The sequence below is a fragment of the Podarcis gaigeae genome, assembly GCF_964106915.1.
Source record: "Podarcis gaigeae genome assembly, chromosome: 3".
Classification (NCBI taxonomy): Eukaryota; Metazoa; Chordata; class Lepidosauria; order Squamata; family Lacertidae; genus Podarcis; species Podarcis gaigeae.
The window spans coordinates 50,331,888-50,350,996 of record NC_139680.1 but is presented as its reverse complement, the minus strand read 5'-3'; the positions used below and the strand labels follow the sequence as shown (position 1 = coordinate 50,350,996).

At 39.2% G+C, this 19,109-nt stretch overlaps 1 protein-coding gene and 1 long non-coding RNA gene across 4 annotated transcripts in view; one reads left to right on the top strand and one right to left on the bottom strand.

The window, feature by feature from the left end:
* Window positions 1-1,639: 1,639 nt before the first annotated feature.
* AFG1L (AFG1 like ATPase) overlaps window positions 1,640-19,109 on the bottom strand; it is a 56,537-nt gene continuing 39,067 nt past the window's right edge. For 2 of the 3 annotated variants that reach the window (XM_083731364.1, XM_083731365.1), the window contains exons 10-13: window positions 18,896-18,996; window positions 9,019-9,159; window positions 6,164-6,277; window positions 1,640-4,202 (exon numbers count right to left, since the gene is read on the bottom strand). In XM_083731364.1, coding sequence (XP_083587490.1) covers window positions 4,056-4,202; window positions 6,164-6,277; window positions 9,019-9,159; window positions 18,896-18,996 — 503 coding nt within the window. In that variant the 3' untranslated portion in view covers window positions 1,640-4,055. Of the gene's footprint in view, window positions 4,203-6,163; window positions 6,278-9,018; window positions 9,160-11,006; window positions 11,222-18,895; window positions 18,997-19,109 lie in introns of all 3 variants that reach the window. The other variant, XR_014562253.1, reaches the window with a different exon arrangement.
* On the top strand, window positions 11,228-14,087 carry LOC310841082. The gene is made up of 2 exons (XR_014562334.1): window positions 11,228-13,469; window positions 13,949-14,087. It is a non-coding gene; the product is annotated as an uncharacterized lncRNA (long non-coding RNA).

Here is a 19,109-nt window from a genome sequence, read left to right as displayed (position 1 = left end):
TCAGGGCAATAAAACTTGCAGGGCAATAAAACCCAGTGTGGACAAGCAAATAACTGTTTTCAGTTCTCTTGAACCTTTATTAAATATTTCCTGTTTGCAGGTCCTGCCCATTTCATAACTTTTTGTTTATCATGACTGGGAGATTAGTGACAAAGAGCATCTTTAAATTTTCTCAGTGTCAGTTTCTGTTTTCTGGGATAGAGGAGAGCATGGTTACTGATTTATTCTCTTTCCCCCAATTGTTTTTCTAGCAAAATCTTTTCATTTTTGGGGCTACCAACAATATTGTAGAAAATTGAGCTGCACCTACAGATGCACTATTTATTTTTTCTTGAATTTTTTTAATTTGATTTTCAAAAATATAAACATGTAACAAAACAATTCATAATCCGAATATCGAGATTACTCTGAATCTCCTGACTTGCCCCCATCCCTTCCATGGGTCCTATTGATCCTATTATCCACTGCATATCAATACTTTCCCAATTTTTTATCTTTCTAAATTATTCATACATTCTGTAACACTACAAGTGTGTTTAAAATCCTGCCAATGTTTTAACCTGCTTACAATGATCTTGTATATAAATTATAAACTTTTCCCATTCTTTTTTAAAGTTCTTGTCTTCTAGATTCCTGAGCTTCCCAGTTAATTTTGCCATTTCACCATAGTCCATCAACTACCCACTGATGGTTGACAGATGCACATTTCCTTCTCTCAGGAGTGTTAAGTTCATGGCTAGGATTTTCAAAAACATTGTAGGAAGCAAAGGCTTGGACATCACCCATAGGACCTAATGCTATAAAGTAGACAGATTTCCCCCCCTTTTTCCCATGGAGGTAGCCTCCTTGGCAGGTGTGGGGAACCTTTTGACTTCTGGATGTGGCTGAACTACAACTCCCATCAGCAAGCATGGCCAATGGCTAAGGACATACCATCTTGGATAGACTTTAAAGGGGGATTAGACAGGTTCATGGAAGATGAAGGTTATAAATGGCTCCTAGCCAGGTTGTGCTATTTCAAGTATGCCTCTGAATACCACTTGCTGGGAATTACAAGCAGGGAGAGTGCTGTGGGGCTCAGACCTTGGTTGTGGGTTTCCCCTAGGTATCCACTGTGAGAGTAAGAGGCTGTCATCTATTTTTAGTATATTGGAATGGAAGTTACCACCAGTCTTTTCTAATGGAAACATTGATAAATTGAAATAATACCTGATGTTTAATAATAACCCCTGGACAATTTTAATATGGGTGATATTTATGGGCTCATTCTTTACTTGGGGTTGATTCTTTTGGGTGGTTTGCCTATGCACACATATCCATAATACGACAGCATAGTTGTCGCCTTCTGTGGCAAAATCATAGCTAACATTTCAGTCCTGTGCATTTGTATTCAGTTGAATGCAAGCAAATTCAGTGGAGCTTACTTCTTAGGGCTGTATCCAATGTCGCTATTCCACAAGTTCAGCAGACTTCCACCTGCACAGTGGAACTCTTCTCCAAATTACAGCACATCCTCAAAATCTGCTCCAGAGGGTTCACGGAATAGAGATTAATGGGGAGAAAAGGAGGAGTAGGAGTATATTAAATTGCCACACCATTTCCCTTGAAATATTATGATATTGCAACTAGATGCTGGTAGTAGGCTTTAAATATAATTGACATTTTTATTTACACTTTGTATACCACAAGGCTTATACACTTAAAATGGATTTTACAATTATAGCAATAATCTTCCACATTCAACTATTTCTTACACGTTGTCCTTTGGCATCTTGGAAGGGCATTTGCAGGTATTTGTGGTATACAATTTTCAAGAAGTAAAATAAATATTCCAGTTTGGTTTGGCTGCCTCCAGACACTGATGAAGTTGCTAACTATTACTCATTACTGTCCCTGTGTCGCACTTGGCTCTCTACAGAAAACCTTCCAAGAGGTGAAGAAACAAGGTTATTCCCCATTGCCTAAGAGGCAGTGATCCGTGGGAATCAAGCTACTACAATGTGGAATTGGTAACTTTTTCTTAAGCGTGCCTGGCAGACAGTTGCTACAGCAAATATAGCTGTACCCAGCATGGAGGGGCAACGATGGGGGGAGATGTACTTATTTCTCACCATCAAATGCACAGTCCTTGGTGTTCACAAAGCTATCAGAACTATCTTCAACCTATGAAGTTTAGTAAAAGTACTGTAACTTAGCTCAGCTGCCTTTGGGATGCGGACTGACACAATGTGTATTTATGGGTCCACATAAAACCTCGTCAATCTTGGTCAATATGGCTGGAGTTATATTGTGACCTTTGCCTCTGGAAGATGATAAAGACCTCATCATACGTCTTTCTGTTCCCGTGGCTGTGAGGATAGAAAACAGGTCTATGGGGTGGGTAGGATGGCTTCTAGTTCAGTTTTCCCCGTCGTTTTTTGCGGCAGATGTCATTCTTGCTAGCAGAGCACCCACAATATAATCCCTTTCCTCCTTTTCCTTGTCATACAGCTTTTTACCTTGAAAACAGCTTGTGTCCTTCAAACAAAAGTGGTTACATTGTTTGTATTGCCTGTCTGGAAGTATTTTTTCCTAGTGGATTTGATTTCTCAAATAGTTGCCCATGGGCAACTATTATGGAAGAAATGTTGGTTTCTCTTCCTATGCATGGCCCTATTTAACTCACAAAATGCTGGCTGCTTGCTGGTTGTCTGCATTCGTCCACTGCAAGACATTGTCTTTAACTAGCCCTGGAGTAAATAGCCATAACTATCAGTGTTGACCTCCTGCTCATTGTTTAGTAGGTTTATGAGTTTATATACCTATTCTAGTAAAATTGTCCTTTATATTCATAAGCCAGTTTTGGTGCTCCTGCTTACTGTACCATGGTGGTCTGCACTGGGAAGTGTGCCTTTGAGGATGCCAGACTGTGCATTGTTTGTGGTGTACATTGGGTATCCAAGAGTTATGCTACCAACACCATTCATTGACTGGTACCTTTCCTAAATGAACAATGTGGGCGGTCTTATTAGTAAAGCAATATCATGACTGATGGGTGGTTGAACTGCTAAGAGATGTTTCTGTGTTTGCATTGCTTTTTCCTGTGCTGTTCAGTGAAAGAGCATGATCCACCAATGTTACACATGGCAATGGTGACTATCTGGTGTAGAAGGATCACTGCATTGTGGTGGCGGGTATGTGAGTGTGTGTAGATTTGCACTTACTGTCTTGTGCATAGCTGCTTGAAAACATCCTCAGCATCAGGAGGGAAGGAGGACAACTTAGTCAAATTCCAATATAAAGTCCATTTTCACTACCAGTACAAAGTTCACCTCAAATCTTGTAAGATTGTCCTATCTGGTCTGCCTATACAAGACACAGTGAGTTCACTTCTGCTTTGATACATATCCACTTAATGACATTTTTTACTCTTGGTTCTGTAATTCCACTTTTATTTTCTCTTTGCACCCTCCCTATCAGAAGAATTTGAGACAGGGGGTCACACATACAAGCAAAGGAATAACAATTAATTGGTCTACCGTGGCAGTAGGCGAGCAGAAATAAGAAATGTATTTAGAATGACAGAGCTACCAAAATGCAATTATGTGATTTTGTACTTAGTAAAATGAGAAACTGATTTTTTTCAGTTGCTGCTCAGAATCATAAAAAAAAAAATCAAGGATACTGAAGGTGCAGTTATCTGTAACTGAAATACTAGAGGTAGGCGGGTGCAATAATATGTACTTAATTTGCCTGGTTTAAGCCTACCATTTGTTCAAGCTGTAGTTTTTCAAGTATGATATACAAATGCAGGTCATAAACTGTATGTGCCACTCCTTTCCACATAATTTGTAGATTTGGATTCTTGGTCAGGAAAGACTTCATATTAGGCTGGACTTCCACACACAGGCATAAAACTGTTCCCACCAGCATTCCAGCATGCAACCTGTCCCTTGTTAACACATAAAAAGGCAAATGTTTAGGAAGTAAGGTGCAAAATTGGGCAGTGTGCCTGTTAAAAATAATTTTGCATTGAGCTAGAACTCTTCTTCTTTACAAGTACTATTTGTGTTTTGCTAGTCTTTTTGCAACTGTGGTTGGTTGCTCCTGTCCCCCTCCTTCCAGTACTGCTCAGTCTGCATTTCAGTCAGTCGTGAGATGGTACGCTGAAGGGCAAAAATCTCCTCCTCTCCTGTGAACATTGAAAGTCCTTGAGCTGAATCCTAGAGAGAGATGGAGGCAAAGAACATTTTTTTTAAATGCAGACAGCATTAAAAAGAAACCAGAAAAGGAAAGACTTCTCAAACTTGCAGTGTGGCCTGAGCCCACATAGTCACAGTCCGTCCGCTCGCCTCACCCCCCAGGTTTGTGTGCAATTCATAACTATCGAGCTCCCTTTCTTCTGCAATCATGCTTTTGTGGAACAAAACTATTCTTAAATATTAAAAAAAGGATACAGGGAGCAGCACCAGTTGCTGCTTTTGGCTGTGCTTCTGTGCAATATTTTTTGGTGATATTGCAGGTCTCTGCGTTACATGTTTGTGGCAGGTTTGATGGCCTCATAGGGATAGGGAACCAATGGCCCTCCAGATGTTGGCGGACTCCATCTTCCATCAGCCCCAGCCAGCATGGCCAATGGTCGGACGTGTTGTAAGTTGCAGTTCAATAACATCTGGTTTTCCACCCCAAATATAGAGGCTAATTGAAAAGCACACACTTGTTCTATGATAACAATTAACCTATATCTTCCTTTGCCAGTGGTAAAGCCACAACAAAATATTAGGTTTAAATATCACCATAACACAGCTTGCCCTGCAGGGGCCAATGTACTGTGAGGATGAATCTCTTTCCATTCCCACCTCCCCCCATTTGTGCATCACATCACAGTTTTGTACAACATTTTTGTATGATAGAGATCTTTCAGAGACACTTGTGTTTAACATATATTCAGTAATGTGTTTTTTTTTATCCTTATCAGTTAGGAGTTAACAGACTGGGTTCACAAAACATTCCTCTCACTTTCTTTGAATTTCCTTTCACAGCAGGACTAAAATGAAAGCAAGTTTTCTCAAGTATATAACATGCTAGGACAAGGCTTTTAAAATGTGTGTTGGCTCATATTCTGAAAACATTATGCTTTCCCCCACCAAGGTGAATGGCACTAAGATAGAAAACTGTGTGAGTCTACTGTGCATTAACAGCATACACTGAAAGATCAGCAACAAGAGGACTAAGCTGCAACCCTTAAATTACTTTTCAGAACCACCATATTTCTTTATAAGATATAAAAGGGAGACATTATTAGAAAAGAATACTTATTAGGAAACCTATTTTTACTGGATAAACACTGGAAACTATTTGCCATAGATAAAATTACTTGAGGCTTCTAACTTCTGATTTAACTTTCTGTTAGGTATTAGTATTCATAAACTATATAATGTAAGAATAGAAATATAATCTATAATGCAGAAATGCAAGCAACAGATTCTTGTATTCTGGGTTGTATTCAACCAACAATTACTCAGAGTAATTGCTTAATGACCATGACTAACGTGCTTCTGGCCCATGGGGTCACGAAGAGTCGGACACGACAAAACAACAACAACTTGGGCTCATTAATTCCAATGGGCCTACTCTGAGTAAAAGTTAGTTAATTACAAATCCTGTGCATATCAGTTTGGGGAAGCAGTATTTATCAGCTCTCTCCTTTGTAAACCTGGAGTGATAGAGACACTTATAACACACCTATTAGACAATAAACAGATTCCCAACATGGTGGCCCAAGTAAAATAAGGTGCCTTGAGTTCCAGTCCAAGAAAAAGGTGGGATGATGATGATGATGATACAAGTGCAATGTACAAAGCTAAATGTAGCTGCACTAAATCTGAAGAACATGTATTAAAGCAGCAGCATGACACAATATTTCTAATATATTAGAAACACATACTGAGTAAAAGATTAGAAGTATCTCTAGAATTATGCTAAAATGGATTGGTTCAAACCATTTATGAATAGCATTGCATTAAGTTGGAATAGAAGAAAAGGTGCAACGTTGATCCTGCCAGAAAGCTACAGAATGACCGGTTAAATGCTTTTGCTGCTCACTGCCCCCCGAGCACCACCACTCAGACCAAAACCAATTATGCTCTCCTGCAACAAAGGCTCTAATGGTCATAGTGCTTACCTGGCTCAACCCCAAATCGTCCATCATTACCCTACTTTCGTCCAATCCACCATCATGGGATTCTTGAATAAATATGTTTTGGAGTGGTGCTGATGCAGAGCAAACAATACGCACCTGGAAGAGAGTGAAAAAGCTGTAGGTGCTATCATATATAGCTCCTATTTCTCCATTTGAATTTTGTAAAATCCACCATGTTTTCATTTTGTATGGTGTAAGTAGCAATTTTGATATAAACAACAACTGAAATGATTTCTGATTTTGCCAAGCATAAGTAGCTCTCCATAAGAATGCAGAATGAAAGTGGCTTGTACTGTACCATCATTATTTCTTCACTTCACAAACACTAACCATAAACCCATTTATAAAAAATGTGCCATTCTAACACAACCACCACTAACTTTAGTTCTTTTACATAGTCATTGGGTATAGCATCTTACCATCAAAACCTATATGTAGTAAATATCCTCAAAATCAAAATGTAGGCCATTCTTTTCTTCTACTATTCTTAAGAATGTAAGTCAGCATTAGGGCATTTATTTCTACTGGTTTTGTACAGCATTTAGCTTACAGTCTCTCTCTCTCTCTCTCTCTCTCTCTCACACACACACACACACACACACACAAAAACACAATTTAAAATACTTATGCTCATCGAACATTATCATGCAATAAGCTACTTTCCTTTTGTAGTAAAAAAATATTGAAACTCTGTGCCACAATGGAAGGCAGGGCAGAAATTAACTGAAATAAGGCCACTAATTGGTTATGCTTTGTTAGATGAATTAAATTCAGTTGTGACAAATTTAATTGGTGATTTATTATCATTAATTTTTTTGAAACAACATTAATGCTTATAGATGCATCACCAGAAAATATGAAAAGCCAAGTGTAACTCATGGAATTTTGAAATGTTAAATAAAAAATAATATATATTTTGGCATGGCATGAAAACTGTATCAGAAAGAATAAATTTTGCTACTACCTTTTGCTTTTGGGTGGAAATACTATAGCTAGGCACCGCAACATTACAGTTTTGTATTTCTCTTTTTTCTTTTTTCTAGACAATTGTCACTTCTCTACCAGGGAATTTTTGTCAGCTTCAAAATGACCATTTTCTGAGTCAAGAGAACAATATAGAGCCACGCAAACGTACATCAAGGAAGACCAAAACACAGTTTCAAAGTGAACCAGGAATTTCCTTCTACACTGCCTGGAGCAATTCTGAAGTCACTTTGGCGTCTTTGATGTGTGCAATTCTAAATTTTGCCATAGTACTCCTCAATCACAGCTGTGACTTTACTCATTGACTAAATTCAGTGAAAGGTGGGAGGCGGCTCCTTTGCCACCAAACAATTCCTGGAATGGTACCTACGCATTTTGCTTCATGATGTTTGTTCTACAAGTGCTAGAGCAGACTCCCCCAACCTGGTGCCCTCTAGATGGTCTGCTGCCTGGGCCCAATAGGGGTTATGGTCTAAAATACATTTAATGTGAGTTGCTAGTTGTCAGCCTTTAAGTTTTAGCATCCTTTTTTAAAAGAGGATAAAGTTAATAAAGTTGAGAACCTCTAGTGTACAGCCTGCCATTTCACAAGCTGCAGGTGCCAATGTATATTTTAAACTGTTGGTCTCTATGATAGGCAATTGTCCAGTGAAGAAAGAACAAGCACTCTCCCAGCTATAAATACAGCCAGTAGTTTTGAGAAAAGACATCTGGATCCATCAGGAAAAGTGAGCTGCATCTAAGTCATTTACTAAACAAAGATAAGATTGTCTGGATAAGTCCCAACTATCTTGCTGAACTAAAGGTGGTTTTTTGTTTTTGTTTGAATTTCTTTGCCAGGACATTTTTGAAAAAGGTTTTTAATCTCAATTGATATTTCCTGATTGCATAAATATTTAAGTGCGTGGCTATAATCACACATAGGGTGAAGCTTAATCTCTTCCATTACTTTTTAAAACATCAGCTTAAATATAAAGAGCCTTTTTTAGTTGTTTTAATACTGCTGATTTTGCTCCCATGATTGAAACCTTTGTAAATCCAAGCTAAGTGCTGCATTTATCATTACTATTTCATTAGAGGTCCCACAACTCAGACTAAAACCAAGAGTGGCTGTTTCTTCTAAAATTATTATCACTTTGGGGCAAACCCATTAACACTTTACTCGTCTGTTCACTTATAACGAATCATGACTGGGACTCTAGGTGAAATAAGATGAAAACAAAGCAGATCTGTACCCTGGAATTATAGCAGCAAACAAAACTTTGTGGATAATTTCAATTTAACTATTGTTTGGCTTGCAAAACATGATGTGACTTTTTACCAATCAAGAAAAAAGAATCATGATCATTTCTCTTGGAAAGATATTATTTTGACTCAGGAGAGTTGGTGGGGGCATGGGGCAGAATATACCAACTAAAGCTATCTTAAAACTCCACCTTGGAGTTGCAGATTTTCAGGGATAGGATTTGGTGAGCAGCAATGTTTTATCTATGTGTCCTAGTTTGGAGAAAACAAGAGAGAATGTTTCATTCTTCTTTTATAGTGCTGGAACTCAGGCTCACCTAATGAAATTGCCATTTGATTCCAGGAAATTAAAAACACACCAAATGAAATTAAACCAAATTTAACTCCCACCTGCTGAAGACCTATGACCTAAACTGTATCTGGGTTAAATTGTCCCATGACTTGTTCACCCCTGTCATCTCATGTGGAACCAATTTCCCAAAGCAGCAAGCAAATATGAGAGAAAATAGGAAGATTTAACTTACATTACCCATTAATCTTATACTGATAATTTCCAGAGCAATTCAAGATGCTTTCATCCTGTAAGAATTTACCAACTGACTGCTTACCTTCTTGTCATAAAAAGTATCAACAAGAGTAATGAAGCGGCGAGCTTGGGTCCTTTTTGCCATTGTGAACTCAGGTATGTGACGAACAAAGACTAGGTCAAAATGCATAGCTACTTCCAAGTAATCACTGGCTCCAAGCGGCTGAAACAGAAAATGGGAACTGTAACCCATTGAAAAGCCAACAGACCAACATAATATATATTTTGAAATGCTACCATCATATCTCAAGCAAACCAGTGTGATCCCTCCTATTTTGTTTTCTTTTTACATTAGGTGAGAAGGTTGACTGTGATAGTAACAGATTGATTCCTAAAGTTGGTGGCTAAGCTTAGCTTTATGATCTCTAAATTAAATCAGAAAGTAATTTGCTTGGGTATTGCCAAAATTATAGACCAAATAAGAAGGTCAGGCCAATGGCCCATCTAGATCAGTATCCTGTTCTCGCAGTGGCTGACCAGAGATTCCTGTGGAAAGCAGGATCTACATACAACAGCACTCTGTGAATGTATCCTTGTAAATTTTGTACTAATTGACTACAGCAGGTGCCTCCCCACCACCCACCCACATCATATGTTAATGCTAAGGATAAAGTTTAAAGAAAATGGAGTCACTTCCTCAGGGTAAAACCAAATAGGATGCAGACAGTATTAATCATTTAATAAGTCTATTTTCAGCTATGAAATTAATACCCACAGTGAAGGGGTTAGGATTGGAAATGTGTTGCACAGCAAGGAAGATTTAGCCTTTACCTCCTATGCTGTGGTCCAAGCAGATACAATTTCCCCTTCCCAGAGCCTCCGGGAGGAAGGCTACCATTGGTGCAACTGGCAGCTTCCCTCCTGCGGTAAATAACAGCATCAGAGAGAAGGGAGTTTTAGCAGGATTGTGATATGGTAGGAGGGTAAAACTCTCCCTCCTCATATGCCATAGTCCTGATCCTGATCCCCTCTTGCAGCTGTTGCACTGAAAGTACGTTTTTTAAAAGACACAAGCATGGGCATAGCTAGGATTTTTGTCGGGGGGGGGGCAGAACCAACATGATTGGTCAGTTAAGTAATTCTATTGTTTTACTTGATCTGGGGGGGGGGGGCAGCAGTCCATGGACACAAATGCATTCACACATTTAACATCACATCTAGTTTGCCATCAAGTCTTCCACTTTCTTGAAGCATTCTAACTCAAACTAAAGCAAAAGGAATATAAGCACAATGCAATAAACCCAGATGTGTGAACAAGCCCTAAATAAATCACATACTCAAGCTCTAACTACAGCTGCAGAGAATTCATGCAGGAATGCACACGTTACAGAAATAGGCTATATGAATTAGTCTGAAAAATTCCAACAGTAGTAGATATGTTCCTGATACCATCCAGTCTAATACCAGATTGGTTTAACTAAATTCCTATGAATTAAAATAGCAGCCACAAAATAAAAGATAAAAGATGGTTCATGGATCATTTAGTACACCACACATTTGTGAATTAATTAAATGGCCCTGGATACCTAAGATTATAAAAGCAAACCAAGTCCTTAGGCTTTATTTCTGGTTTCAGAAGATTAAAATAAAAAACACTCTTCCATGTTTGGAATGGAGGGAAACCCCTGAAACATAAAGAATGCCCTGCCAGGAGAATCTTGATTAGCACCCACATTATGGCCCTTTCAACACTAGCTAGAAAACTTTTTATTTCCCTATGGTATGTAAAAATAATCTTTCAGTGCTTTGCAGTGCTGTTTTATAGGGCTGACTGCTGGTGGTATTATCTCTTCTATTTCCAATGAGAAATTTATTACTATTTATTTAAGACATTTATATACCACTTAATGACTAATATTTTAAATGATTGTAAGTTTGGTTAAGTTATTAGGCAATATAAAAATGTTGTAAAATAAATGAAATGAAATGAAAAAGCCAAGTCTTTACCCAACATTGTTTTGAAACAAAGTTCTCTTCCCCCATATTGTACACTGTTACTACGCACCTTGCCTTTCTACAGAGGAGCAGGAGGCCTGTGACAGAGGAGTTTTCCTCCCTTTTTGGGAGGGGGGGGGAAAACAAGCTGTGCCACTGAATTAGACCCTCCACACATAAAAACATGTGCCCTGCCATAAAAGCTTCTCAAAAGCATTACTCCAGCTTTGCCAGCTGCCCACCATACAGCTGCGGTTCCCTTGAAGGCATTGTGAGGGTGTTGGGCACATCTGCTGAGGAGATACAGAATTGGCCACTGAAAATGTGGTCCTGGCAACAGATCCTGAGTAGCCTCACAAGCAATATGATTTCTTTATGCTGGGACTCTTAACAGGGAGAGAACCCCTACAAGCCAATGAATAAGCCAAGAGTTCCAAAGGAAGAAATACAAGCCACTAAATATCACACAAACCCAGGTGCCTTGTATAATGTCAGTATTCTTTTAACCTGGGTGGGGGGAACACCGGCACAAATTCAGTGAAGTCCAGTGAGATCCTGTGAACAGGTGGAGCTGCTTTATAGCAAGTCAGATTGAGGGTCCAATTAACTCAGTAACGTCTGCAAGACCTCAGCCAGGCCCCCTTCCCAGTTATGCTGGCAGAGCCCTTTTTAAGCAGGGGCACCAAGAATTGAACATGGGGTCTCCTGCATGCAAATCTTGAGTTCTCTTACTAGGCACGGTGGTCGGATGCAAGAGAGGACAGGGCTGCTACACCTGTAATAGTTGTGTAGAAGAGGGAATTGCACCAGGTATAGATTAGCACACAATGTACAGCATTCCCTCTTCTACGTAATTATTCAAGCTGCAAGAGCCCTTCCTGCTTTTGTGTCTGGCCACTGACTCTGACTCCCTGCCATGCACAACTTCTGAGCCATTGTGCAGTGAACCCATTGAACATATCCCTACTAACCAGCTAAAGACCTATATAAATCCAGTCTCTGGTTAGGGAAGATCCACCGATTTAGTGGCAGAGAATCTCTTTTGCATGCAGAAGGTCCCAGTTTCAACACTGACATGTCCAGGGAGGGGCTGGGAAAGAACCCTGCCTGAAATCCTGGCGAGCTGCTCTGCCAATCAGTGAAGGTAGTACTGAGCTAGATGGACCAATGGCTGGACCTGGTATAAGGCGGCTTCCTATGCACCTCCTGAAGTTTGTTCCTCTTTCAGTTACATTTATTGGGAAATGCTTTAATTTTGTGGAATGAGCCAGACAAGTTACTGAAACCTATCTGGAGTCCAAGGTCTTGCTTTGTACGATTGACTGATTAGCATGTAAATACTAGAAGTCTACATTGGTATAATTTATTATGAAATGTCACCTTTCTGAAGAGCTTACTGCTTCTGTATCAGTCAATAGCAGCCTCAATACAATGCCTAGTTTTAAAGAAATAATTATTCTGAAGCTACATAACATGCCCTAGGAAGAACTGATTTGCTTAATTTGAATACTCAATGGCACTTCAGCTAGTGCCGTATTTGGGCATGTTATTCCACTTCAAGCTTCAAATAAGATTACCTGGTACAATTCCTCATTCTCACAATGACACCTTCAGCCACATCTAATTTTACTTATTTATTTATGAAGATACCTATTGTAGTAAACAAATGTTCTGATTTTGTTTTAACCAGATGGGACCACCAAAACCCACTCTGCGGACAGGGTGCTTTTCCTATTGCTAGCTCAATTCTCAGCTGCACTCCCGATCCTTTCTGCAGGACTCTAAACAATTTTCAGATAGTTCTAGAACTTCATGGGAAACTCCTTTAAGTCTGTAGTATGTCTACAGTTATCTTAATATCAACTTCTGCGATTAATGACTTGGCTTTCTACCTTGTTGCTGCCATGTAAAAGATGGATAATGAAGACCAACCACTGTGGATTTCTATTACTAATTCTTAATACTGGGAAGTAGGATTTCATTGATGTCACACTCACTCAAACCACATTCATGCCAATTCAAGCCCACCAAGCTGTTAATCTACTTTAGTCTGCTTGACTGAGCTGTCCACTTCATTCTTTTTCCATTTCACTACCAAGTTAACAAGTGTTCTGCTACCATTATCTCAAGTTATTTTAATAGCTGTCTATATATTGTAATGCTCTAACAAATCACTCCATTTTCCTTATTTTCCTATTAATTATTATTATCATTAAATTTATTACCCCCCTTCAGCAGCAGGTCCCCAGTATTAAAATTCAGTATTTAAAGCAGGTAGAACGTATTGCAGTCACAGGAGTTAAGGGTGGGTCCCACACATCTCAGGTACCAAAAGCCAGGGTAAAGAGGTACCCCTCATTTACCAAAAGCTGTATAGTGAAGGTGCCAGATGCACACTAAGGGGATGGCTTTGACCTTTTTTTTTTTTTTTGCTTCTGAAGAAAAAAAGCAAAGCAACAGCCCTTTGCTCTGAGGTGAGGTTTTTATTATTGTTACTAGAAATACAAAAAACCACATAAATAGGAAGCAGAAAAGAAAGTCAAGCTCTGGAATCTACCTATTGCAATTTCCTTCTTTCTATGTTATTTAAGGGACATTACCATTTGGGTCTGTGTCGTTTGTACTTTTTGTGGGCTCTTACATTTTATGTACTGTAGGTTGTAATTGGTCATTAACAAGTACTTTCAGGCTTAACATGCTAAGGGATGATATGTAACCATCCCAGCATCATCCTTTACATGAAGAATGTTCCTAAGTGACCTAACCTGACAGACGATACAACCGCTGTAATAGAATCATTTCCATGATTGTAGCAGCTGATGAAAGGACTCCTGCAATTGTAGAAATCACTGCTTAGAGACCGTGGCTGTATTCATGAAAGGGGTGGTATCCTTGCTACCTTCTCCACACAATTGGCTGCAGTTGCATTACTTAGAACCAGTCTTCCCTAGACAAAACAACCTCAGTTCTTCAATCAAGGATCTCCTCAAAAAGCAAACAAACATTTAAAAAAGCAGAGTGGAAGGGGGGGAGGGGACAACTCTTGTGCTCTCTCTCTCTAGGTTTCGGTGTGTTTGGTGTTGGCAGCTATTGAGTAGTGTCCATTAAAAGTAACTATCCCCTTGCCTTCATGGTTACCACACTTTTGGATTGTTTTGTTTTTTTCCATTAAATATTTTGGTACGTCAAATGATGGGTGCATATAAATATAGGTGTCCATGTAGCTCTTAAAATAAAAAAGTGCAAGTTATCCTTAGGACTGACATTGACTGCCAAAAGATGCTGCAAAGAATTTTGAAGAGTGAGTGACCAGGCTTTTGCCCCTAGAGAGCGTCTCCATTATGTCTATACCACTATCAAGTTACTAATAGTGGATCAGGAAGTTCACCGTTGTTGCAGAGAAAGAACCATCAGCACACAGCCTTAATCACATTAAAAAGTTAGTATTGCCATGAGAGGGCAGTATTTGCTATGCATAATCATGGCTGAAAGTTTTTCTTTCAAAGAAGAATTAAGAAATATAGATAACATGGAGATATTAAAGGTAAGATTTATGCTGCACCTACCTTTCTGGTCAGTATTAATTTACATTATACACAGATGCTAGATACACAGATGCTGTGTGCTTTTTACACACAGATGCTAGGTGGTTAAATGGATGAAACAGGTGGATGGTGCGAAGAGACAAGTGAAATGACTTTCTGTGTGTTACACAGTCAGGGCCATCTATAAAAAGCAACTGTGTAATGAAAACAATTGTTCTACATGATGCAGTGGACCTTCTTCCATTTGCTATGCAATGTCTAGAACTTAAGACCAACACAGAGGCTGTGAAATAGTATACATAAAAATCTGCACATGACACTTGCTTATTATTTGAGCTTGACACATTCTGGGTATGCTGTTGTTGTCATTCATTCAATTCAAATAATAATAATAATAATAATAATAATAATAATAATAATAATAATAATAATTTTTATTTATACCCTGCCCTCCCTGGCCAAGATCCTACCCTTCCTTCCATAGCAGGCCAATATGTTGACACATATATGAATTAGACTTACAAAGAACTCATGGCACTCTGTAGTTTGTATGTATGTTTGAGACAGAGGTCGCCAACCTGTTTGGGACAGTGGGCACACTTTTGAATATTGAAATAGCACTGTGGGCACCAGCCACGAAACAGCTGCCTTTGGGGCATTTCATGGGGAGAAAAAGATTGCGATTAAAGAAAGTACAGTCATTGTTGCTTCCCCACTCCACCCCCTGCTCCAGACAAGTTGGTTGGTCAAGGGAAGTCAGACATGTCTGACTGGTCCTGTGGAGATCGCACAATATTGATTTCTCTTTCTTTCACACACTAATGCTGTTGCTGTCTAATAGGGGGCATTCTTCAGTACCAGGGAAACCATACAAGGTGGCTAAATAATATTCACTTTCTCATGTACATGCAACACACTCACTGCACACATACAGACCTCAGACAAACATACATCTCTCACACACACTCAATAAATCACACATAAAACCTCACAGACCAAACATATTCACCCTCCCACTCTCACATATAGGTCCCATGTGCACCACGCACAGAAGAAGGTGTTCTCTAGATTGACAACCTCTGTACTAAGCAATGGTTTGGTGCAATGTGCATGAGCTGCAATAAGATCAAAGCTCAGATTTGCACACTCCTGACCCTGTTGTGTGATTTAGAGAAGGAGTTCTGCAGTCTTATATTTTACATTCCACAAATCCTGACAGTGACAAAGGAACCAGATTTTGTCATTTAGAAGAAACTCTGTGCTAAGTTTCTAACAAGCCAACTTCAAACCATGGATTATGAAGCTGGCTTGTTTAACTAACCAGAGTTTCTTTTAAAGCACAAAATCAGGTCCGTACATAAAGCTACACCAGTATTATCTGAAACTGAAAGGAGACCCTGCCGAGGTCCTTTCGTTCCTTATGTGGAGAGGAGAGGGGAGCACCCAAGCCTAAGGCAATGTTCAGGCTCCTTCCAGATCATGCACATGGTCCTAAATCATTATGTGCAAATCAGTCTGCTGAGATTTGTCACTGTTTAAAGCTCTGAGTGCCACAAATATATATAACTGCAAATATGAAACCTGCAAGATCTATTCTATGTTGCAGTCTAATGCATATGGACTAATCCATGTGGGGTGTGGGGGGGGGCATGATTCAACCACTATGTCTAAATCAAGTGGGTGGTCATGCACGAAGGTAGGGCTGGCCTTGAATGACCTAGGAATGAAAGAAAAACCATATTTCCATTTCAAAGTTAATTAGACTTTTATGAGTCTGTGTTCAGACTATAAATAACTACCCACTCATTTTCACAATCTGTATGTAGAGTTCATCTTCTTCAGTGTTAAATACTGCCATCTGAACATTTCTGGGGCTTGAATTGTTGTTAAAAATAATTTTGTAATGTTTAGAATTTAGCATGTAATCCTAATTACACTAACCAAGAAGCCAGGCCCACTAAATTTGGCTGTAATCATCCCTGAATGCAAATGCATAGGACTAAACTCTTAAATTTCCATTTTTTTATTTTACCACAAAAGGCAACAATCATGTTTCATTGCCTACTTGTCTGACCAAGGAAAATGACCTTGCACCAACACATTTACTAGAAGAGCATTGGTTTTTTGTGCTGACCCAAAGTTACACTCAAAGTTAGCGTAAGTTGATGGCATGATTATTATTATTATTAGTCCTGAGGGGTCCTACAGGCCAATGGCCAAAGAATTAAACAGGAGTCCCTCCCTCTTACTTGGCTTTTTTTCTCAGCTGAAACTCCAAAAGATTATAACCTTTCATCATGGTGGAGTTGAGCAGCTAATGTTTTTTTCCACCTGCCTTGCCCCACCCTCCAGCTCTGGGAGCCTTTATAAGGGAGCTGTTTCCAGAGGAAGGACTGTGAGGGAGGAGAGACTCAGAAGGTGGCTGGTTTCACCGATGCAGCTCTACCTCATTTCCCCCCTGCTTCTGGAGTCAAGTGCAATCATGTTGGACTTCTCTGACAATTGTCCATATGTTGAATTTGATAGCACTATGATCACTGTTCCCCATCAGTTCAACAGCACATTTCCTGCCTTCCTTAGAGTTTTCTAGATTTCTTTTATATGTGCTCTGGTCCATGGGGTCATGAAGAGTCGGACACGACTAAACAACAAATAATATATATTTTTTTACCTTTGTGTTGTGACCAGAACATGAATCTACCCACAGTCAATGTGAGAGTAATTTAAGACACTTATTACAACAACACTTTATCCTTTTAGATGCCTAATTGATTGCATTGTCCATCTCAAGACCCCCCTGGGCATTCTGCTGAGGGGGTAATAATATATCCCCAATTCTATTACTTTGGGGTATGCATTATCATCCCACTTCCTGTGAAAAAGCCTGTTCCTTTGGAGATGTCAAGTTTCTTTGATTTTATGTTCTCTTTCACATACAGCTACACCATTCTCATATGCCCTTCCCTTTGCTTCATAGAATATTAGTACCGAAAAGATAACTGTATCTCACTGGTTCTTTCCATTCCACATTGGCTACTATATCTATGCTTTCCTTTGGTTTTGAAGGACACTCTAGCTTGCCCATTTTGGCTCACAGACTTCTTGCGGAAGAGTATGACCATCTATCTGTGATGTCGCTCTCCAAATTTCCCCCTACTGAACTAAATGGTTATCATGTACCCTTACACTTTCATTGCCTAATTCTGCTCTACTCCCATATGCAACACTCCCATTTTCACCCTAACCAGGTGCTCTTTAGCTCCTATCAACTTTTCCTCAATGATTGGTTTCAAAACTACTCTGCCACTTTTTTGATGTGCCAGCAATCTGTTTCCCCTCCAGTTTAAGTGGCGCCTGTCCTTATTGTAGAAGCCCTATTTGTCCCATAAGAGCCATTAACTGTTTGAGGCAGGAGGTCTGGGCTGTACAAATCATCCCTACATGGATTCCTGAGTCACACACCACCTCCAATATGACCTATATATTGGAGGCATGTCTGCAGAGGGGCAGTTTCCTGACTATACAACTGCTCTCCTCATGAGCTGCAATTCTGAGTACTCAGAAAAAGGCCCAACAAGGCTAATACTTAAGACCCACAATGCTAGACACTTTTGGTCATACAATGCCATTAGATAAGATTTCTAGAGATCATTTTACATTATAAAAAAGTAAACCTTTTTAGAATATTTACTATATGCAATTACAGAACTCTAGTATTCACATTACACAAAACTACCTATCAGAGTATCTTAATATACTTTACCTTAATATACTTAATATATTTTACTTTACCTAGTCACAGTATGTAAGACAACCATTGAACAGCTTTTGCCCCTGATCAAGGCAACAGGCTTCTTTAGTAAGCTACCTGGCTGGTAGCTCTACATTCTCAGTACAGGTACAGATGGGCAGTTTCTTAAAGAATATTTTCTAGGGTCTCACAGAGAGTCACCATGGAGTAGTAATTCAAAGGGCAGCATGTGAATCCTTGGCTGAAAAGGTATTTAGATGGAAGTCTTATCCTTTGTCTCACTGGAAGTAAGATCAAATGTAATTCACCATTGGAGACATGTGATAGATGGACCTTTGGTCTGATTCTGAAAGGAAGTTTTTATTCTTTGTGCTCCTTACCTAAGTGATCAGCATTTAACAACTGACATCTAGATGTGAATTTCTTTTGGACACTAGTGCCTTAGCAAGTTCCAGAATTTTATTCACACATTTAAATTGTTTATCATAGAGATCACTTTCAAGAGAAACTGATTTTACTTTTCAACTCTAGAATTCAAGTTTTCTTGTTATTCTTGTTGTTGTAGGTTCAAAGGATATCTCAAAGCTTGTTTGGAGCTGGGATAATATAATAAAAAGGGGGGGGGAGCCTGAAAAGCCCAACTGATCTAGGCTTGACTGGGTACTCACTCTGTCACACAGCTCTTCAAATGTGAAGTCTGCAATGGTTCCACACGCTTTATTCACTCTCAGCTCTCTGCCTTGTACTTTTAAAATCCTTGGTCTAGTTACTATGGGAACATGAACAAAGACTCAATCTTGTCTGGATAATTACTACAAAACTCATCTCTTACAGATAGGAAATGCATAGCTTGATGAATAATAGCACATGATTCAACACATA